Source organism: Cryptomeria japonica, chromosome 3 (genome assembly GCF_030272615.1).
Source record: "Cryptomeria japonica chromosome 3, Sugi_1.0, whole genome shotgun sequence".
In the NCBI taxonomy this organism is placed as follows: Eukaryota; Viridiplantae; Streptophyta; class Pinopsida; order Cupressales; family Cupressaceae; genus Cryptomeria; species Cryptomeria japonica.
Genome location: NC_081407.1, coordinates 317,870,954 through 317,889,862, shown reverse-complemented (window position 1 = coordinate 317,889,862; position 18,909 = coordinate 317,870,954). Strand labels below are relative to the sequence as shown.

The following is an 18,909-nucleotide window of genomic DNA, read 5'->3' as shown; positions in this document are numbered from 1 at the left end:
ATGAAGCTATGGAAGGAAATGTGGAATGAAGTAGACTTATTAAAGGAATAATAAGTTTATTTAAGAATAAAGAGTATTTCGGCTATTATTGAAGTTAGCATGATTTATGTCTTTACAGTTGTATCACAAGAAGGGAGGAAGATAGAATATGTAAAGAGATTGAAGGGCTCAATTGAGGATCAATGTCATGAAAAATATTTAAACCAAAGTGTTTATCAATCAATAACTTTGAAAGAGCGTCAACCAACTATGTACAAGAAGCAACACTACATAAGATGGGAATCTATTGAGAAAATAACTATGCAAGAAGAAAATATTGCTTATCTAATTGTCCAAGTGTGCCTCATTATCCAAACCATTCTTCCTATTATAATTTCTAATTATGATCTAATGATGACACTTTGGCATAAAATTAATATGAACAAAGGAATGAAACAAGAGAGATGATAGTGATATAAATCTCAAAAAATCCTATAGTCTTAGACCTACAAAATAAATCAAAAAATAAATCCATAAGGGAAATACCTAAGGGGTTGTAGGATTCGATGAATTTATGAAAATGAAAAGAAAAATAAATGATCATATTTTAAATTAATATTAGGTAAATAATTAACCAATCAATTAACCCTAAACTTAATGAGTTGGGAATGATTAATTGCTACTAAAATAAATGCACAAAGTTTAAACAAATAAAAACAATAATACTTATCTCTAAGCGTGATGAATATCGCTTGTGATGACCCATTACCGATAAATTTATAAATTTATTAGAACCCTTGAAGATGCTAGATGAACAACCTTATATCATTGAACTTCATGTCTAATGTTCTAGTTTAGTTTTGTGCCCATAGTAACTAATCTACCCTTCTATGGATTTGAACCATACTCACCAATTTGAGACCTACACGCAAAAATAATAGCAAATAAATTGATGTCCATAACTTATTCACCTTGATTTCAAGAACAATATCTAAAAAGAGGTATTGTCTATAATTAAGACTAGTCCTTGTAAATAGATAAATTCAGTTAAACAATGAATAGATAAATTAAGAATCAAGATTAGTTCTTATAAATACATACATGTAATTGAAATCATGTGAAATATAAATTATTTATTAACATTTACATTGAAACAGATCACTTATTTATCAATCATTACATTAGAATGAACATAAATAAAAAAAATATAAAATATGCATCTTTTAATAGTACAATTATTTATAAATTTAATATTTAATATTTATAAATTTGATACATAGTTAAATTTATTGATGAGGAGAACACAAATCCTAAATCTTAACCATATGGACATATACTAAGTATTAAAGATCTTTGCCAATATTGTAATGTTTTAAATTTAAAAAAACATATATTCTTAATCTTAAAATGACTTTCAAATATTGGTTTGTTAAAATTTTTGAGTCTCTACCATCCTTTTTTCTACTAACAAAACCTTTTTAAATATATAATATTATCTCTATTATTTTACAATTACCAAAGATGTTTAATCTCCCACTTTAATAGGTGGCTAACTTCAATGACCCATCGTTTTTAACCTCTTTTAAAAGGCCCTTCTCTAATTTTGCATAAATAAAATAAAAATATTGACCTCCATTAAAATTTCTCCTCAAACTAATCGGAGGAGGATAAAGCACCGGGCTTTCTCCTTTAACTTGGAGTTATTTGGCTTATACATTTCATTGCACCAGACCTTTGAGCTTTCGAAAATGGCAGAAAAAATGGAGTACCCATCATCATCATCATCATCATGATGTGCATCATGCAAACTGCTGAGAAGAAGATGTACAGAAAGCTGCGTGCTGGCTCCTTTCTTTCCTCCAAATGACCCACAACGATATATAAAGGGTCACAGAGTATTTGGAGCAAGTAATATCATTAAAATGCTGGAAGGAATTCCAATGGAGATGAGAGCAGATGCAGTGAATAGAGATCCTGTGTATGGGTGTGCTGGAATTGTTTGGAACCTCCATAAACAGCTTACCAAATTGCAGGCAGAAAAGGCCATTCTCCAGGCACAACTCAATGGGGCTACTACTGGAGCATTTATTGCTAATGAAAACAACAAGGAGGAACTTTTGAAGCCAATGTCTGAAACCAGAGATCCATTATGAATATATCATATTTCACTCAAGTGCTAATGATCTTTATAACTAATCTCAATATTATAATTTGTATGAATCTTTTTTTCTTCTAGATTATACCTTTTAAAGAAGATTATATTGAATGTATCTGTTTGTATATTGCTCCTCTTCGGTTATATGGTTGAAATTAATTTTTACAGTCGTTTTATTATATACTCAGGTCTTGGCTGGAATACCCACTCTACCTGCATAACAACATACATTTATATGTATCAAATGTATATTTAGCAATCATTACAGGTTGTGAGGTGAAATATATTGGAGGCATTTTGTTAAACGTTCGCATGCTTTGTCTATGCTTCCACATTTTACATAATTTTATAGCAGAGCGTTTGTAAGTATAATGTCTTACAAAACCGCTACTTTTGTTAAAGAAGTGAAGCCCAACGGACTTGGTTTTTGGCTGTCCGTCTTTCTTTCCTTTAAGTCTTTATTGTTGCATATGGTTGAATAAGATTTTCCTTGCATTTGATAGTGGACGTAGCCAACATTGGTGAACCACTGTATATCGTTTGTTTGTTTATTCTATTTTCTTTTGTATATTTTTATTTATCTTCGTTTACAATTGATATCAGAGCTTGATGGTGTAGTTGTAGCTGGTTGGGAATTCGGTGAAGAATTTCTTCAGTTATGGAGGAAGTGAAGATAGAGAAATTTTGGAGTCAGAATTTCGGTCTGTGGAAAGTGCAGATGGAGTCATTCCTATTTCACACTTGAAGGGAAAGCAAAGAAGCCTTCTATGATGCCAGATGAAGAGTGGGAGAAGTTGGACAAGATGGCGAGGGCTACTACAATCTTCCTCTTGTTGTCTAGTAGAGAAGACTTCAAAGGAGCAGTGGGACAAACTTTCTTCAATGTATGAGATGGCTTTTGCTTCGAACAAGATATTTATTATGAAGAGTTTATACAATCTAAAAATGAAAGAAGGTGGAATTGTTTCAAATCACCTTAATGAGTTCAATACTTTAGTTACCCAATTGATTTAAGTAGGATTAATAATTTGGATAGTGAAATAAAGGCTATTTTATTATTATGCTCTTTACCTAATAGCTGGGAAGGTTTAGTAATGGCAATTAGCACTTCAGTGGCTGCAAAGAGCAAGTTGAATTTCAATGATGTTGTAGGCACTCTTCTTAATGAAGACATTTGAAGGAAAAATTCAGAGTCTCCTTTTGGTGATGCCTTGACCATGGCGAGTAGGGTAGGCCTCAAGATAGAGGCAAAGATAATAATAGAAGAACATCGAAGTCTACAAAAAGATCGAAATCAAGAGGCAAAATTTGTGACTATTGGCTCTATGGTAAAGCTAGCCACACTAAAAAGAATTGTCGCTCTTACAAGAAGGCACAATAAAATGTTAAGGACATCAAAGCCAATATGGTTTATGACAAAGAGGAAAGTGTTTTAGTTCTCTCCACAAGCGACACTACTTCATATTAGTGTGTGTTGGATTCCGGTCTGTCTTTCCATGATACTTCCTGCATGGAGGCCTTCACAAACTACCAAGAAGGTCAGTTTGGAAGAGTCTACTTAGGGGACAACAAAGCATGTGATTTCATTAGTAAAGGTGATGTTTTGTTGCAGCAAAGAAGTAGAGATAAGTGGTTGTTAAGAGATGTCCATCATGTTTCATAATTAACAAGATATTTGATATCTATTAGCTAGCTCTATGCATAAGGGTGTAATGTTAATTTCTCTTCGGATACTTGGAAAGTGACTAAGGGAGCTTTAGTGGTTGCAAAGGGTAACAAAGTTGGCAATCTTTATGCCTATGAAAGTCACACCAAAGTGGGAGCTGCATTGATGATTGAGGACAACGAGATGAAGTTTTGGCATAAAAGGCTTGGACACAAGAGCAAAAAAGGACTTGAAGTCATGCTCAAAAGAGAACAACTTCCAGGTCTAAAATTCATTGACTTGGAGTTTTGTGAACATTTCCTCTATGGCAAACATAAGCGGGTCAGCTTCTTGAAGACCCATCATGACAAGAAGACCACACCCTTGGAGCTTGTTCACTCAGATGTCTTCAAACTTGCTGAGCTAACCTCTATTGGAGGAGCTAGTTATTTTGTCACATTCCTTGATGATTGCACTAGGAAGATCTGGATTTATATGCTCAATCAAAAATCTGAAGTGTTTAGTAAATTTAAAGTTTTTAAAGCTTTAGGCGAGAATCAATTTGGGCATAGCATTAAATGTTTACAAATAGATAATGATGGTGATTTTTTTCATTATAATTTGATAATTTTGTATAGATAATGGTATTCATAGAATAAAAATTGTGTCTTTTACACCTCAAGAAAATGGTGCAACTGAGAGGTTAAATAGAAAAATTTTGGAGGGAGATAGGTGTATGCTCTCTAATACTGATATGGGTAAAGAATTTTGGGAAGAGGCTTGCAATACTATTGTATATTTGATTAATCAAGCACTTTCATCTTGATTGAATTTTGATATTCTAGAGGAGAGGTGGATGGGCAAATGGATTTGTTATAGCCATCTAGGCATGCTCGGTTGTGAAGCATTTTCTCTTGTTCCTAAGGAGAAGTGAACTAAATTAGATCCTAAATTAAAATGATGCATCTTTGTTGGGTATGGTGAGGATCAATACAGATTCCGATTGTGGAATTCAATTGCCAAAAAGATTGTTCAAATCCAAGATATGGTGTTCAATGAGAAATACTTTCTAGCATCCCAACTTCAAGATAAATTAGTTATAGAGTATGTTCCTTTGTGATTTTTTGAAAATCATTGCTCATCAGTTTAAAATATAGGTGCTTCACAACCATCACCAAATCAAGTGGGAGCTTCTTTAGTCATTTCAATTTCTCCATCATCGACAAGTTCTCTGTCATTGAGCAACAGTCAGAATAATTTAGGAATTGAAAGCCCAACACTATCTCCTTCAGAAGACTCTCGACCTCTCTCTAAGCTCTTATGACCTAGTATAGAAAAATTCATAGAATCTTCCCGGCATGTTGACAATTCCACGCGCTGAGAATTGACCAGCCTTCACAGCTTGGGTTTGTTGCTTCACCTTTTGCAAATGTGGCAACCTCATGACTCCCTACTATTACTTCCATGAGAGTGGATTTTTTGCCACCACAGCCTGCAAGGGAGTCGTTCCCTTATGCGCGTGTGTCACGACCTTGGGCCAATTCATGCTTCATGTTTCTTTCCATAGTGAATATTCTCCTGCCATCCACTACTCTTAGGTTTCACACACTCATCAAGAGTCAGCTGATGGTTTGGAGCACCCAAATTTAATTCAATGTCCTCTGCACCCTTCCACGCAATCAACCACGATGGAGAAAAATCAGGGTGCAAATTCTACATAGCCCGTCATACAACCCTCTTTGCTATTTAAGGTTGATAATAAATAGGGGACTAGCATTGAGTTCTAGGAAAGCTTGTAGCGAGGTGATTCCGAATTAGAAAATCAACTGAGAAGGTCTATTAGGCAGAGGTGACCTCATGCAAAGTTCTCTAATTATGATTTATTGTTATGTGAAGGGGCAGAGCTTGAGTTGTTGCTCTCTGATCAAGCTAACCAATTTTAAAGTTAATACAAAAGATATTGGTTGTCACAAATGGCAAGATGCAATACATGAGGAGATGGAGCTGTTACTCACAAACCAAACTTGGATTTGTTACCTGTTCTGCCAAATAGGAAAGCATTGGACAACAAATGGGTTTACAAATTGAAGGAGGAAGATGGAGGCAAGAAACATTATCAAGCTAGACTGGTTGTGAAAGGTTATGGTCAGCAAAAAGGAATAGATTTTGATGAGATACAATTCGATTAGTTTTGGTTCTTACAACTGTTTGTGACCTTAAGCTTGAACAACTTGATGTCAAGATTGTGTTTTTAGATGGAGATGTTATGAAGAATTGTATATGGAGCAGCCTGAAGGATTTACAAAATAGGGACAAGAACATCTTTATTACAGATTGAAGTGAAGTTTGTTTGAGCTCAAACAAACCCCAAGTCAATGGTATCTTAAATTTGATCATTTCATGACTGAGCATAAGTTTATAAGGTGTGAATCCGATCCATGTGTTTATTTCAAACAACTCCCTAATGGTGAATTTGTTATTCTTCTACTTTATGTTGATGACATGTTAGTAATTGGCACTAGCATGAGGATTATTTGTGAGCTTAAGGATTAGTTAGCTAATAGATTTTCTATGAAGGATTTAGGGGCAGTCAAAAGAATTCTTGGTACGACCATTTCTCGGGATAGGAAGAAGAGAGAAATTAGGTTGTCATAGAAACTATACATTGATATCGGTATTGGATAGATTTGGTATGACCAGTTGATGCAGAGAAGGGGAAGGTTCTTAAGAGACACTGCAATAACCCAAAAATTTCAACACACAAACCACTACAACATGGAGATATTTCTCCCAACTCACCTATCACTCTTAGGTCCTTATGGCATAGTTGACAAGACATACTTTGTGGAGATGGTTCCAAAGCTTTAGGAAGCTGATACTATTGACTCCATAGGGCTTGTAACAACCTACTATTCCCAACTAATAAATAATTTCATACCTTAGTCACTTGTCTACAATGGTTCCTTCACAACCTAGACCATCGACTAGTAGCCCTTCAACCCTACACAAAACCGGGTATATCTTTTGACACAGTTCTACTATCAACCAAGGGAAATAGTTTTGAGTACCCTTTAAGGTCTACCACAACATATCCAAAACTTTCATAGGGTTTTTTTGTAACATGACACCCTATAATTGATTGTTATGGAGATTTTAGGCCTAATTAGGCCACTTTTACAAAGCAAGTGCCCCAAATACACTCTCCAAACACTAGAAATCTTCACAAATAGTCTTCACCTATCATGTAGGGTCCAATTATGCAATTATTTTCAATGGAACACCTCAATTTATTATTGTCCTATCAAACCCTCAACTAACTAGGCCTAACACATGAAGATGTTAAGCTAGGGATGGCGTGAAACCTTGCTAGACTCCATTCCCTTGCTCTAAAACCACCATAAACACTGAGAGAACACCAAAATTGTCCACTCCACTGAGTTTGAAATTTTATTTCAACGATGAAATGGCTAGTTACTCATTTTTCAATCACAAAACCCTTGAAACCCTCACTCACAGAGCAACTTTTAGAATAATGTTTATAACTTGCTCAAATTTGGATGGATCAAACTGAAACCAGTTGGAAATGAAATTGAGTTCATTTATTCATGATTCCCAAGGTTTCAGAAACAAAACACGTTTGTACAGATCCGTATAGAGGTTTGCAACTGCTGAAAATGCTTCAAATTCTAGGAAAATGATGCTTGTATCAAAATATTATTTCAACGATCAACACTAGAAGCTTACATTTGAATGTACAAGGTGTGTGAAAAATTATAGTGATTAATCCATTAAAATCATTTAAATCACTCATACTCAATGAAACATTAAATTGAGGAAAATGAAAGGAAACAATTAAAACACTCCCCAATATCGTCTCATCGCTCCCTAGTCTTGAGGACTTTGCCGATTCATTTGGTGGCTCTCAAATGCATGATTTGAGCAAAGTGACAACCCAAGAGATGGGAATTGATATGCAAGCTAAGATACAAAAGCTAATCTATTTCTATGCAAATCTAGATTCTACATTGTGATTAAGCTATCATGAAAGCCATTATTACAATGATACTATGCTATTGTTATGATGCTATGATAACTAAACTATGATTGCTGGAAATAATTGAAAATGATAATAATTATAAGATGCTAAGTGTCCCCTACTAGCCAAAAGAAGGGGTATTTATAGGATTTTCATGACCAGAGGTGAGGTGGCCAGAATCAACAGTGCAGATTCAGTCTGGGTAAATTAACGGTCGAGATTGAAGAATTTGGAAGGAGGTTCGGGAGATGGACAATTGTCATTCCTAAGGAGACAAGTGGAAAAGAATCTCCAACCCTATGCCAACAAAGGGGCAAGTGGCATGGAGATGAGAGACATGTGGCATAAGTGCCACGTGTCTCCAAGAGAGGGTGGTCACTCCAAAAATGGTTAGGATAAGAGGTTGGAGCTTGGATAGGATTAGTTAACTTGTGGTTAGGCTAGGGGTTGGTTAGAAGAAGGTTAGGTTAGGGAGTGGTTAGGAGTTAGGACACACGTGCTTAAATTTAAATTTAAAATTCAAATTTAATGGGGAGGGAATAATTAAATAAACAAATTAACTAAATTCGTTTATTTAATTAGGAAATAGAAGAATTGGTTTTGGTGGGATGAATTAAGAAAATGAACCATATAAACAAATTATTTAATTCATTTATATAGTAGAAGAATAAAAGTCATTAATTAAATATTTTCAAATTTAATTAATTCAATTTTCCAGACCACTTTTTTAGTGTATACACAAGGCTTATTTATGCCTCATACAACTGAAAATAACAATTTATAATCACTTTTCAATTTATGACCGTTCACCTTCCTTACAAAGCACAAAATGACAAAAGTTGCAACTTTGCAACTTTACAACTTTTTACAAAACTTGACAAAACTTACCCTACATGAACATATTGCAAATGGTCTTCATTCGACCTTATTACATCCACCAATGACAAAAACTCAAAAAAATTTAAGCCTAGACGCCTATTGACATAGTTTGAAGCACAATTGCTAGGGTTTGGGCTTTTGGTTTTCCTAACGGGCGTGGCCTTTGGTTGTCCATCTTCCTTTCTTCTGTTTAAGTCTTTATTGCTGCATTCGCAACTTTATGCATTGTATTATGAAAAACACTGGTTGAATAATATTTTCCCTGCATTTGATAGTGGACATAGCCAACATTGGTGAGCCATTGTATATCGTTTGTTGTCTCTTTGTTTATTGTTCTGTTTACTCTATTTTCTTTCTGCACATTTCTATTTATCTTCATTTACAACTTTCACTACACCTTGTTAGAGATGAATACGGTGTTCCAAAGCTTCGATTTTGGTTCTGCACTGTCATTTCAAACCAAAATTTTTGAGAAAGGTGTTTTCTCCATGAGGTTACATTAGAGACATTGAACATGAGTATGTGGACAACCAAGAATATTTACAATAATTCAATATTGAAGGAGACAGGAATATTTATTGCCCAATGGAAAGTCAAGTTTAGGCCGGTGAAAGCAATACTTTTTCCATTCTCTCTTCAATCTCTAAAATTGGTCTTGGATTGTGCCTATGCCTATGAAGACGTGATTAAGAGAGTATTTGGGCTCCCCATTTATTCCTAATGAGAATAAATATGGAGGAAGTAAAGTATTATGAGGGAAAGCCCACACAAGCTACCAAATTCATCAATGATAACCTGTTATTACAAAGGAGGAAATTAGTATTAAAAAATGGATGGGATTAGGATGCTAAATATTTAATTGCCCTCCTTTGTAGGGTCTTTGCTTGGCCCAATGCCAATAACTTCTACCTCTATATGTGAGACTTTATTCTCTAGATTTGTGATGTTAAAAGGGTGAATTGGGTCATGTTAATAAATGGCTCATTAGACCTACAACTATTAGATGTGTTGGGGTTATTGAGTAAAAGTACAAATTTGTGTAACACTTTTATAAAGGAAATGACAAACACAACAAAAAATTCTCAACTTCGACCTCATAAAAGTAGCATTTCTATTTTGAATATCAAAATAATGTAAAATGATGAAATGTAAGAATCTTCATGAAGTTTATGTCTATTATTTTTATTAAAAAAAAATTATACAGTTAAAGGCATGTTTTTCATTGTTAATTTTTTTTTTAAAAAACTGTGTTCTAATTGAACGAGCCCCAAAAGAAATCAAAACAAGCTTATTTTTCTCCAATTTGTATTTTTCAAATAGATAACATCAATATCTAGTGCATAGAAAAAAAAATGTCAATATATATATTTTCTCCGTAATAGCTTTTTAAAGTCCATGCTAGAAAATTTGATGGTTTTAGTTGACCCCTCTTTTGTCTAATAGTTTATCATTATAAAAATACCAACTATACCCTTTTGGAGAAGATTCTCTCCTTTATTGCACCATTTTTTAAAAATTTTATAAATGGTTTAATAGTTTTTCTCTAATTTCTAATCAGATTCAAAAACTTGCTTACAATATTTTAGAAAAAATCATATTAAACATAATTAAAACATAAGTAATCATATGTCTAGATTCTTGATTTTGAGATCTACAAAGAGGTACTTTTAGATATTTTTAAAAGCTCATATTGTCTTCAATTTTTTTTAGCAAAAGTGAAAAGTTTTAGAAAATTTTAAAAAATGAAAAAGGTTGTTGCTAAGTAGGCATCCACATAGATAGTTTCGATCATAAGAGTTTTGACCAAAATATTTTTAGTCAAAACCATATATGAAAATGTTTCACTAGCCAAAACTCCACGAAGGAAAAAACTTTGAATTTGGATTTGGATAGAAACCCTTTCGGCCAAAACCTTATGGGCCCTATACAAGCCACGTGGTTTCAACCATAACCTTTCTAGTTGTAACCTTCTAGTAAGCATAAAATGTGATGCAGGTTTGTTCTTTTACCCTATCCAACTTCCACATAAACTCCTACTTGGTTCACTTGTTGGCTTTTTAGACCAACTTTATAGGACTAAACCAAGTAGGCACTATTCAGTTGTAGGATATTAAATTTTATGATCATTATCCATATTAAATAATAAAAGAGAGCTAGATGGATTATAATAAGTTCAATGACTCATTAGACCAACAACTATTATATGTGTTGGGGTTATCAAATAAAAGTACAAACTTGTGTAACACTTTTATAAAGGAAATGCTCAACACAAAAAAACTATTCAACTTTGATAGCATAAAATTAGCATTTCTATTTTGAATATCAAAATAATGTAGACTAATAAAATGTAGGAATCTTCATGAAGTTGTATCATACCATTGGTTTTTTTTAAAAAAATTGTAGGTACTTTTTGGGGGATAAGCATTGACATGACATTTTTAGAGCACCATTATTGGTCTAAAAGTGTCCATGTACTATAACATGTATTGGTACCCCTCTCAACTATTGGTCCCTCTCCCCTAGTGCCATTCAGTATCATTTGTACAAACTGACATGTTATTTAATGAACAAAATACCTAAAAATTATGGATTTTTTTACGAAAATCAATGAAAATAAAGAAAAATAGTATTTTTCTAAACGTTGAAAATAAAAATAAAATTTAGACTATAGTATTTTAGTTGGAAATTTTTAATTCTTTGTAATTATTGGTTAAACTAATTAAAAGGAAAAATTCAATGAGTGCAATAATAACCAACCTTTGACAGGAACTAATAATAAAGTATTGTAATATTATTTTTTTAATTACTATTTGAAAGAAATCAATGCATTATTCATTGTATTACCATTTTGACAATAATGGCTTGAATTAAATGTCAATTTTTAATCTACCATTTTTAATAAATATATCTTGATTTTCATAGTCACAAATTTTACAATAACTTAGTCAGTTGAACCCAAAAAACGTTAGAAAACAAACAAAACCCTCAAACTTACTACCTCACATAACTAGGAAACAAAATAAATCTGCACTCTTTAATTTCTTAAAATATTTAGTATAATTAAAATAGCTCTCAATACCATTTCAAAACCATTTTTATTTCTAAACTTATTTGAGTTCTCCAAATGAAATATTCTATCATTCTCTTAGGTACTGCTAGAATAATAGAATTGCTAGAGTGAATTAATTGTCATATTTGTTCCCACTTCTCACTCCTCAACCTTCCTTCTATGGAAATCAAACCCCATTCCTCATGCAATCTTCCTTTTATTCCTATGACAACCAAGATAAAAAAAATAGCATATCAAAGACTATTCCTCTTACAATGAACCACCCAAACTATGCAATAAAAAATAAACATAGAAAATATGCTTCCATATCATCCATTCCATATGCTTTTACAACCTTAAACACACATTTCTTATTTCATTTCATGTTATTTAAAAATATATATTATTTTAATAGTTGTGTTTTTGGATTCAATTGTGTCATCAATGTTTTGGATCACTCTTCATGATCCATCTTTATGGACTATGGAAATCTAATGTCTTTTCTCAAATTATATTATATTATTTCCTCTACATTGTAGTTGTCTCTATACTTTATTTAATAATACTTAAATTTTATTCTCTCGGCATTTATTTATTTATACTTTACATATATAGGTTAAGTACACATATTAATGATATTTCTCTATATTCTAAAACTTTTCAATTAACACCATCAACAAATATCAAATTTTTGAAACTAAGACAATAGATATAGAGATTCAACCACTTGATTGATGAAAACAATTGATGAACATAATAATTGAGATGTCCCTAAGAGTAATCAATTATTATAAATTTTGATCAAAAATAGTTTAGAGTTCAATATTATAGACATTATACATATAGTTTTAGGATGGGTTAAGGGCATACCCTTCATTTTTTAAAATAAAAATTACCATCCAAAAACCCAAACAACACAAGGATTAGTTTTTGGTATAAAATAAAATAAAATATTTAATTAATCAATATTTTTACTTAAATAATCAAATTTACAAAAAGATTAATATAATAATAAAATAATTAGCATACAAACAAAATTCACACTTAGAATGATGTTATAGGTATAACATGAATTAATAATAAAAAAATAGTATCTTAATATTCATCATAGTATTAGTAATTAACTAATTTTAATAAACAAGTTTTTTTGAGGTCTATCATAGGAAGGGAGGAAGATGAACTACACAAAGAGATTAAAGGGCTCACTTGAGCATCAATGCCTTGAAAAATATTCGAACCAAAGGATTTATCAATCAATAACTTGGAAAGATAATCAATGAACTATGTACAATATGATGGGAATCTATTGAGAAAATAACTATGCAAGGAAAAAAACTCTTGCTTATCTAATTGTCCAAGTGTGCCTCATGATTGAAACCATTCTTCCTATTATGATAATGATGATACATTGGCAAAAAATTAATACATGAATAAAGGAATGAAGGAAGGGAGATGACATTGATATAAATCTTAAAAAATCCTATAGTCTTAGATCTAAAAAATAAATCAAAAATAAAATCATAAGGGCAATACCTATGGGGTTGTTGAATTGGATGAATTATCAAAATGAAAAGAAAAATAAATAAATCTCTTGGCAGTCTTATCAATCAGGGAAATATTAAATTCATACATAAAGCGGGCGATTGGGATGATATCTGCAATTGGCGGCCCATCACGCTCCTCAATGTTTCATACAAGATTATATCCAAAGCCTTAGCTTTAAAAATACGCCACATGTTGCCTCTCATCATCCATCCTGAACAAACCAGTTTCATTAAATCCAGGATCATTCTGGATAACATCATTGTCATCTAGGAAGTATGGAATGGGCTCGGAGTTCGAAGAAGAAGGCCATGTTAATTAAGATTGATTTTGCCAAGGCCTATGACCATAGTGAATGGCCTTTTATTTTGGCTATGCTAGCCGTGTTGGGGTTTGGTCCCAAATTCATTCAAGATGTGGAGATGCTTTTTGTTGAGGCTTTTGCTTGTATCACCATCAATGGCCGCCAGTCTCAGATTTTTGGGCTTTTTTTCTCCATTCGTCAAGGTTGTCCCTTAGCTCCTTCCTTGTATGTTCTTGCTACTGAAGGGTTTAGCTACTTACTTGCCCATTCTACTTCACAAGGGCTTGTTCAGGGGATATCTTTGCCTGATTCCCCGTCTTAGCTAATCAATTGTCATTTCGCTGATGATTCCTTCCTCACTCTTCTAGAGGATGAGGATAATATTAAAGCAGCCTTGGCCTATTTGGATACCTTCTACCTTGCCTCTGGGTCAGCCATTCAGTGGCATAAGATGCTCTGTTACAGGTAGTCTACTCTGCCTTTTCCCGACTAGCTTTCTCAAGGGGAAATTTTTTGCTTCCTGGGTATTCCTTTTGCCTTTGAAGCTTCCCCTGCTAAGCTTTGGTCTATTGTGTTGCTTCGAATTGAAAAAATGTTGGCCTACTAGATTACCAAGCCTCTCTCTCTTGCAGGAAAGTTCCACATATGCTCTAAAGTTTTGGCTGCTACCCATGTTCATTATTCTTCCTGTTGGGCTCCTTCTAAAGCTTATTATCAAAAGTTGGAAAAAATCCTTCATGACTTCCTTTGGTCCTCATTAGATTCTCATAGAGGCTTTCATAGGGTCACTTGGGAATTTTGTTTCTTTCCTCATGATCTGGGTGGCCTTGGTTTTCTTTCTACCAGAGACAGGACATAGCCCTGTGTGTCAAATGGGTGATTAGAGCTCTTTCTAGTTCTAAATCTTGGAAAATCCTCCTCAAACATTACATTCAGTCTCGATTTCTGCTTCATAGACCTGTGTGGAAAGGTATTGGCTTACAAACCCTTCTGGTTATGAGGGAGCCTGTTCAGATCATGGGGACCTTCATTGCTAAGAGCATCTAGAGAGCTTGGGAGGCGGTTAAACCGTGGCTTCGATGGGTTGGAGATGGCTTTCGGGATGGGATTTCCCTTAATCTCCATAATATTTGGTGGTCTCCTCTATTTACCTTAAATGGCAGACCTTTGGCCAGAATTCCTGGGATTAAGGCTCTCTGGTTTCACAAAAAAGGCATCCAGACTGTGCAACATTTTTTCCATAGACCCACTATGCGGATCTCCTCTTGGGAGACTTTTCGCCCTTTGTTTGGGATTTCTAATCAAGACCAGGCCACTTTTGAGACCTTGTTGAGTGCTATCCCCTCTGATATGCTTCACAAGGTTGGCATTCATGGTACCAGACCTTGGTGGAAGGATTGGAAGTGGTACCTAGATACCCCTTTTCGGGGCTATAAGCCTCGACTGGGCTATTATTGGCTTTCGCCTCATCTTCCGATGGTGGATTCTTTGAACCTCGGGTGGCATTTGTTTTCTCTTCTCCATGTTTGGAGGAAACATTTTTCAGTCGTTTGGTCTGGCAGAATAGAGCTGAAGCTTTCCCACTTTTCTTGGTGTATTTTGTTCCAAGGCTTACCTGTGGGGTCGTGGCTCCTTCATCTTGGGGTTGTTGACCCTCGTTGCCCATTTTGTGGGTAGCCCGAGTCTTTCAAACATCTCTTTTGGTTCAGTTTTAGAGCCCAACAGTTTTGGCAGTGGATTCATGATTTCTTTCGACCTTTCCGACCAGAACCCTTTTCATGGCATGTGGTTCTTTTGGGGGACTCTCATGGTTTTCCCTCCAAATTTTCCCAGCTTTAGCATAGTTTCAAGGTGGAGATTCTATTTCATATCTAGAAAGATAGAAATTCCAGCATTTTTTCTCATACGCAAATGGATAAATATGTTTCATTGTATTCTAAAGCTACTATATTCTCTATTGTGTTTATGCAGATACAAGTGCAAGATAACAAAGTTGCACTAGAATTTTCTCACCTGCAGGAGCTCCTCGACCACTAGGCTAATGCTCCTTGCATGGTGGCTCATGTTCCACCATCGCCCACTTCCTCCCGTGCCCAGTCACCACCTTGGGGTCAGCGGTGCAACCGCTCTCATGCCTCTTAGTAGGGTTCATAAGGTTCTTTGCAGATTTCTCACCCTCGCCGACATTCTCACTCCCCTCCTCCTCTGGTTGACCACGGGTGGCCTTTGGGAGGAGCAGCGGCTCCTGGTGGTGGTGCTTTTGTGTGGCTTGCCAGTTCTTTCGGGTGGTCGAGTGCCCATCCTCTTGCTGACTCTGGATGGTCCTCTGGCAAGACTCTCCCGTGGCTGGCATTGGTCATTTCTCCCCATAGAAATGAAGAAGAAGACAAAGAAAAAGAACCTGAAGAGCACAATGGCTGGGCTCCTCTCGACGTCACCCCCACCCTTGGTTCTGGGTGGGGTCGTTCAGATGACCATGATCCTCTACCCTCTACAGGCATCAAGCTCTAGTGGCCCGAGGGCCTTTTCTTTGTTTTTTAATCTATTGATGTTATTCTAGGCTAGGCCCATTAGACTTTTTTAATGTTTATTTCCAGGCTAGGCCTGTGTGGACTTCCAAGGTGTGCTTCTCTACCACCCACCTTTTTTTTGTGAACATGTATCCTATTTTAAATTTTTAATATAGTGCATGCCTATTCATAAAAAAAAAAGAAAAATAAATGACCATATTTTAAATTAATATAAGGCAAAAAAATAATCAATCAATTAATCCTAAATTTAATGAATTGGGAATGATTAATTGCTTCTAAAATAATTGCGCAAAGTTTAAACAAATAAAAACAATAATACTTATTTCTAAGCTTGATGAATATCCCTTTTAATAACCCATCATGGATAAATCTACCAATTTATTAGAACCCTAAAAGATGCTAGATGAACATCCTTATATCATTGAACTCATGTCTAATGTTCTACTTTAGTTTTGTGCCTCGCATAGAACTAATCTAGCCTTTCTTGGATTTGAACCATACTCACCAATTTGAACCTACACACAAAAATAATAGCAAATAAATTGATGTCCAAAGCCTATTCACCTTGACTTCTAGAACAATATCTAAAGAGAGGTGTTGTCTATAATTAAGATGAGTCCTTGTAAGTGGATAAATCAAGTTAAAATAATGAATAGATAACTTAATAATTAAGTTTAGTCCTTATAAATACATACATGCATTTGAAATCAAGTAAATGCAAATTATTTATTAACATTTACATTGAAATATATCACTTATTCATTAATCATTACATTAGAATAAACTTAATGAAAATAAATCAAAAAATATAAAATATACATTTTCCAACATTACAGTTATTTATAATTGTAATAAATTTTTGATATAAATAATTGTAATGTTGAAAAATGTATAGATCAATAAAAAAAAAATGTTGAAAAATGTATATTTAATATTTTTTGATTTAATTTGGTTAAGTTTAGTCTAATCTAATAATTAATGAATAAGTGATATATTAAAATCTAAAAGTTAATAAATAATTTACATTTAATTGATTTCAAATTAATAATTTACATTTAATTGATTTCAAATTAATAATTTACATTTAATTGATTTCAAATATTTAAAATTTTAATAAATAATTAAATTTTATTGCTGAGGAGTGAGGAGAACATAAATCTTAACCCTGACTCAAAAAAGACGGCAGAGACTCAAAATGACTTTCAAATATTTGTTTGTTAAAATTTTTGGGTCTCTACCGTCTTTTTCTACTAACAAAACCTTTTTAAATATACAATATTATCTCTATTATTTTACAATTACTAAGATTTTTAATCTCCCGCCTTAATAGGTAACTAACTTTGATGACCCATCGTTTTTAATCTTTTTTAAAAGGCCCTCCTTTAATTTTACATAAATAAAATAAAAATATAGACCTCCATTACAATTTCTCCTGTAATTAACGGGAGGAGTATAAAGCGCCAAGCTTTCTCCTTTTAACCTAATGTTATTTGGCATCCGCATTTCGTTGCACCAGACCTTTGAGCTTTTAAAAATGGCGGATAAAATGGAACACCCATCATCATCATCATCATCATCTCCATGCGCATCATGCAAACTGCTGAGAAGAAGATGTACAGAAAGCTGCGTGCTGGCTCCATTCTTTCCTCCAAATGAGCCACAGCGATATATAGAGGCTCACAGAGTATTTGGAGCAAGTAATATCATTAAAATGCTGGAAGGAATTGCAATGGAGATGAGAGCAGATGCAGTGAACAGCATGGTGTATGAAGCCAAGGCCAGGCATAGAGATCCTGTGTATGGGTGTGCTGGAATTGTTTGGAACCTCCATCAACAGCTTACCAAATTGCAGGCAGAGAAGGCCATTCTCCAGGCACAGCTCAATGGGGCTCTTACTTGTACATCTACTGTCAATCAGCAGCTTCTCAAATTGCAGGCAGAGAATGCCATTCTGCAGGCACAACTCAATGGGGCTACTACTGCAGCATTTATTGCCAATGAAAACAACAAGGAGGAACTTTTGAAGCCACAGTCCGAGACCAGAGATCCATTATGAATATATCACATTCCACTCAAGTACTAATGATCTTTATTATTAATCTCAGTATTATTATCTGTATCCATCTTTTGTTCTTCTAGATTAGAATACCTTTGAAAGAAGATTATATTGAGTATATCTGTTTGTAGATTGTTCTTCTCTTCTGTTATATGGTTGAAATTATTTTTACAGTTGTTTTATTATATACTCAGGTCCTGGCTGGAATACCCACTCTACCTGCATGATAATATACATTTGTATGTATCAAATGTACATTTAGCAATCATTACAGCTTGTGAGGTGAAATCTATTGGAGGCACTTTGTTAAACGGTCGCATGCTTTGTCTATGCTTCCACATTTTACATAATTTCTACCAGAGCAATTGTATGTAAGTATGATATCTTACAAAACCGCTACTTAAATTACGCCTTTGTAGAGTTCAATACGGTGTTCCAAAGCTCCTATTTTGGCAAGCAGTTAAAATGGTGGCAAAATATGTGGAATTCGGCTCGGCACCTGTTTTTCAAACCAAACCTTTATGAAAGCTTTGACAAAGGCTATTTCCATATATTGTATGAATTTTATACTATCAATGAATCGTAGATTAAACTGTGTAATATTTTTCATTCAATATTTTGAATCACTCTCAGTAATTCATATCTAAAAGAAGAATACATTTCTAATAATTATAAGAAATATGGATAATATTTTTTTATACTTCAAATAAAAAAAGTGTCACATACCATTAAA

The 18,909-nt window shown here is 34.0% G+C and overlaps 1 protein-coding gene across 1 annotated transcript; it reads left to right on the top strand.

The window, feature by feature from the left end:
- Nucleotides 1-17,654: 17,654 nt before the first annotated feature.
- Nucleotides 17,655-18,176, top strand: LOC131035929 (LOB domain-containing protein 11-like). The gene has a single exon (XM_057967701.1). It carries the CDS (start codon nt 17,655-17,657, stop codon nt 18,174-18,176), a length of 522 nt encoding a protein of 173 aa, XP_057823684.1.
- The last annotated feature ends 733 nt before the right edge of the window (nt 18,177-18,909 follow it).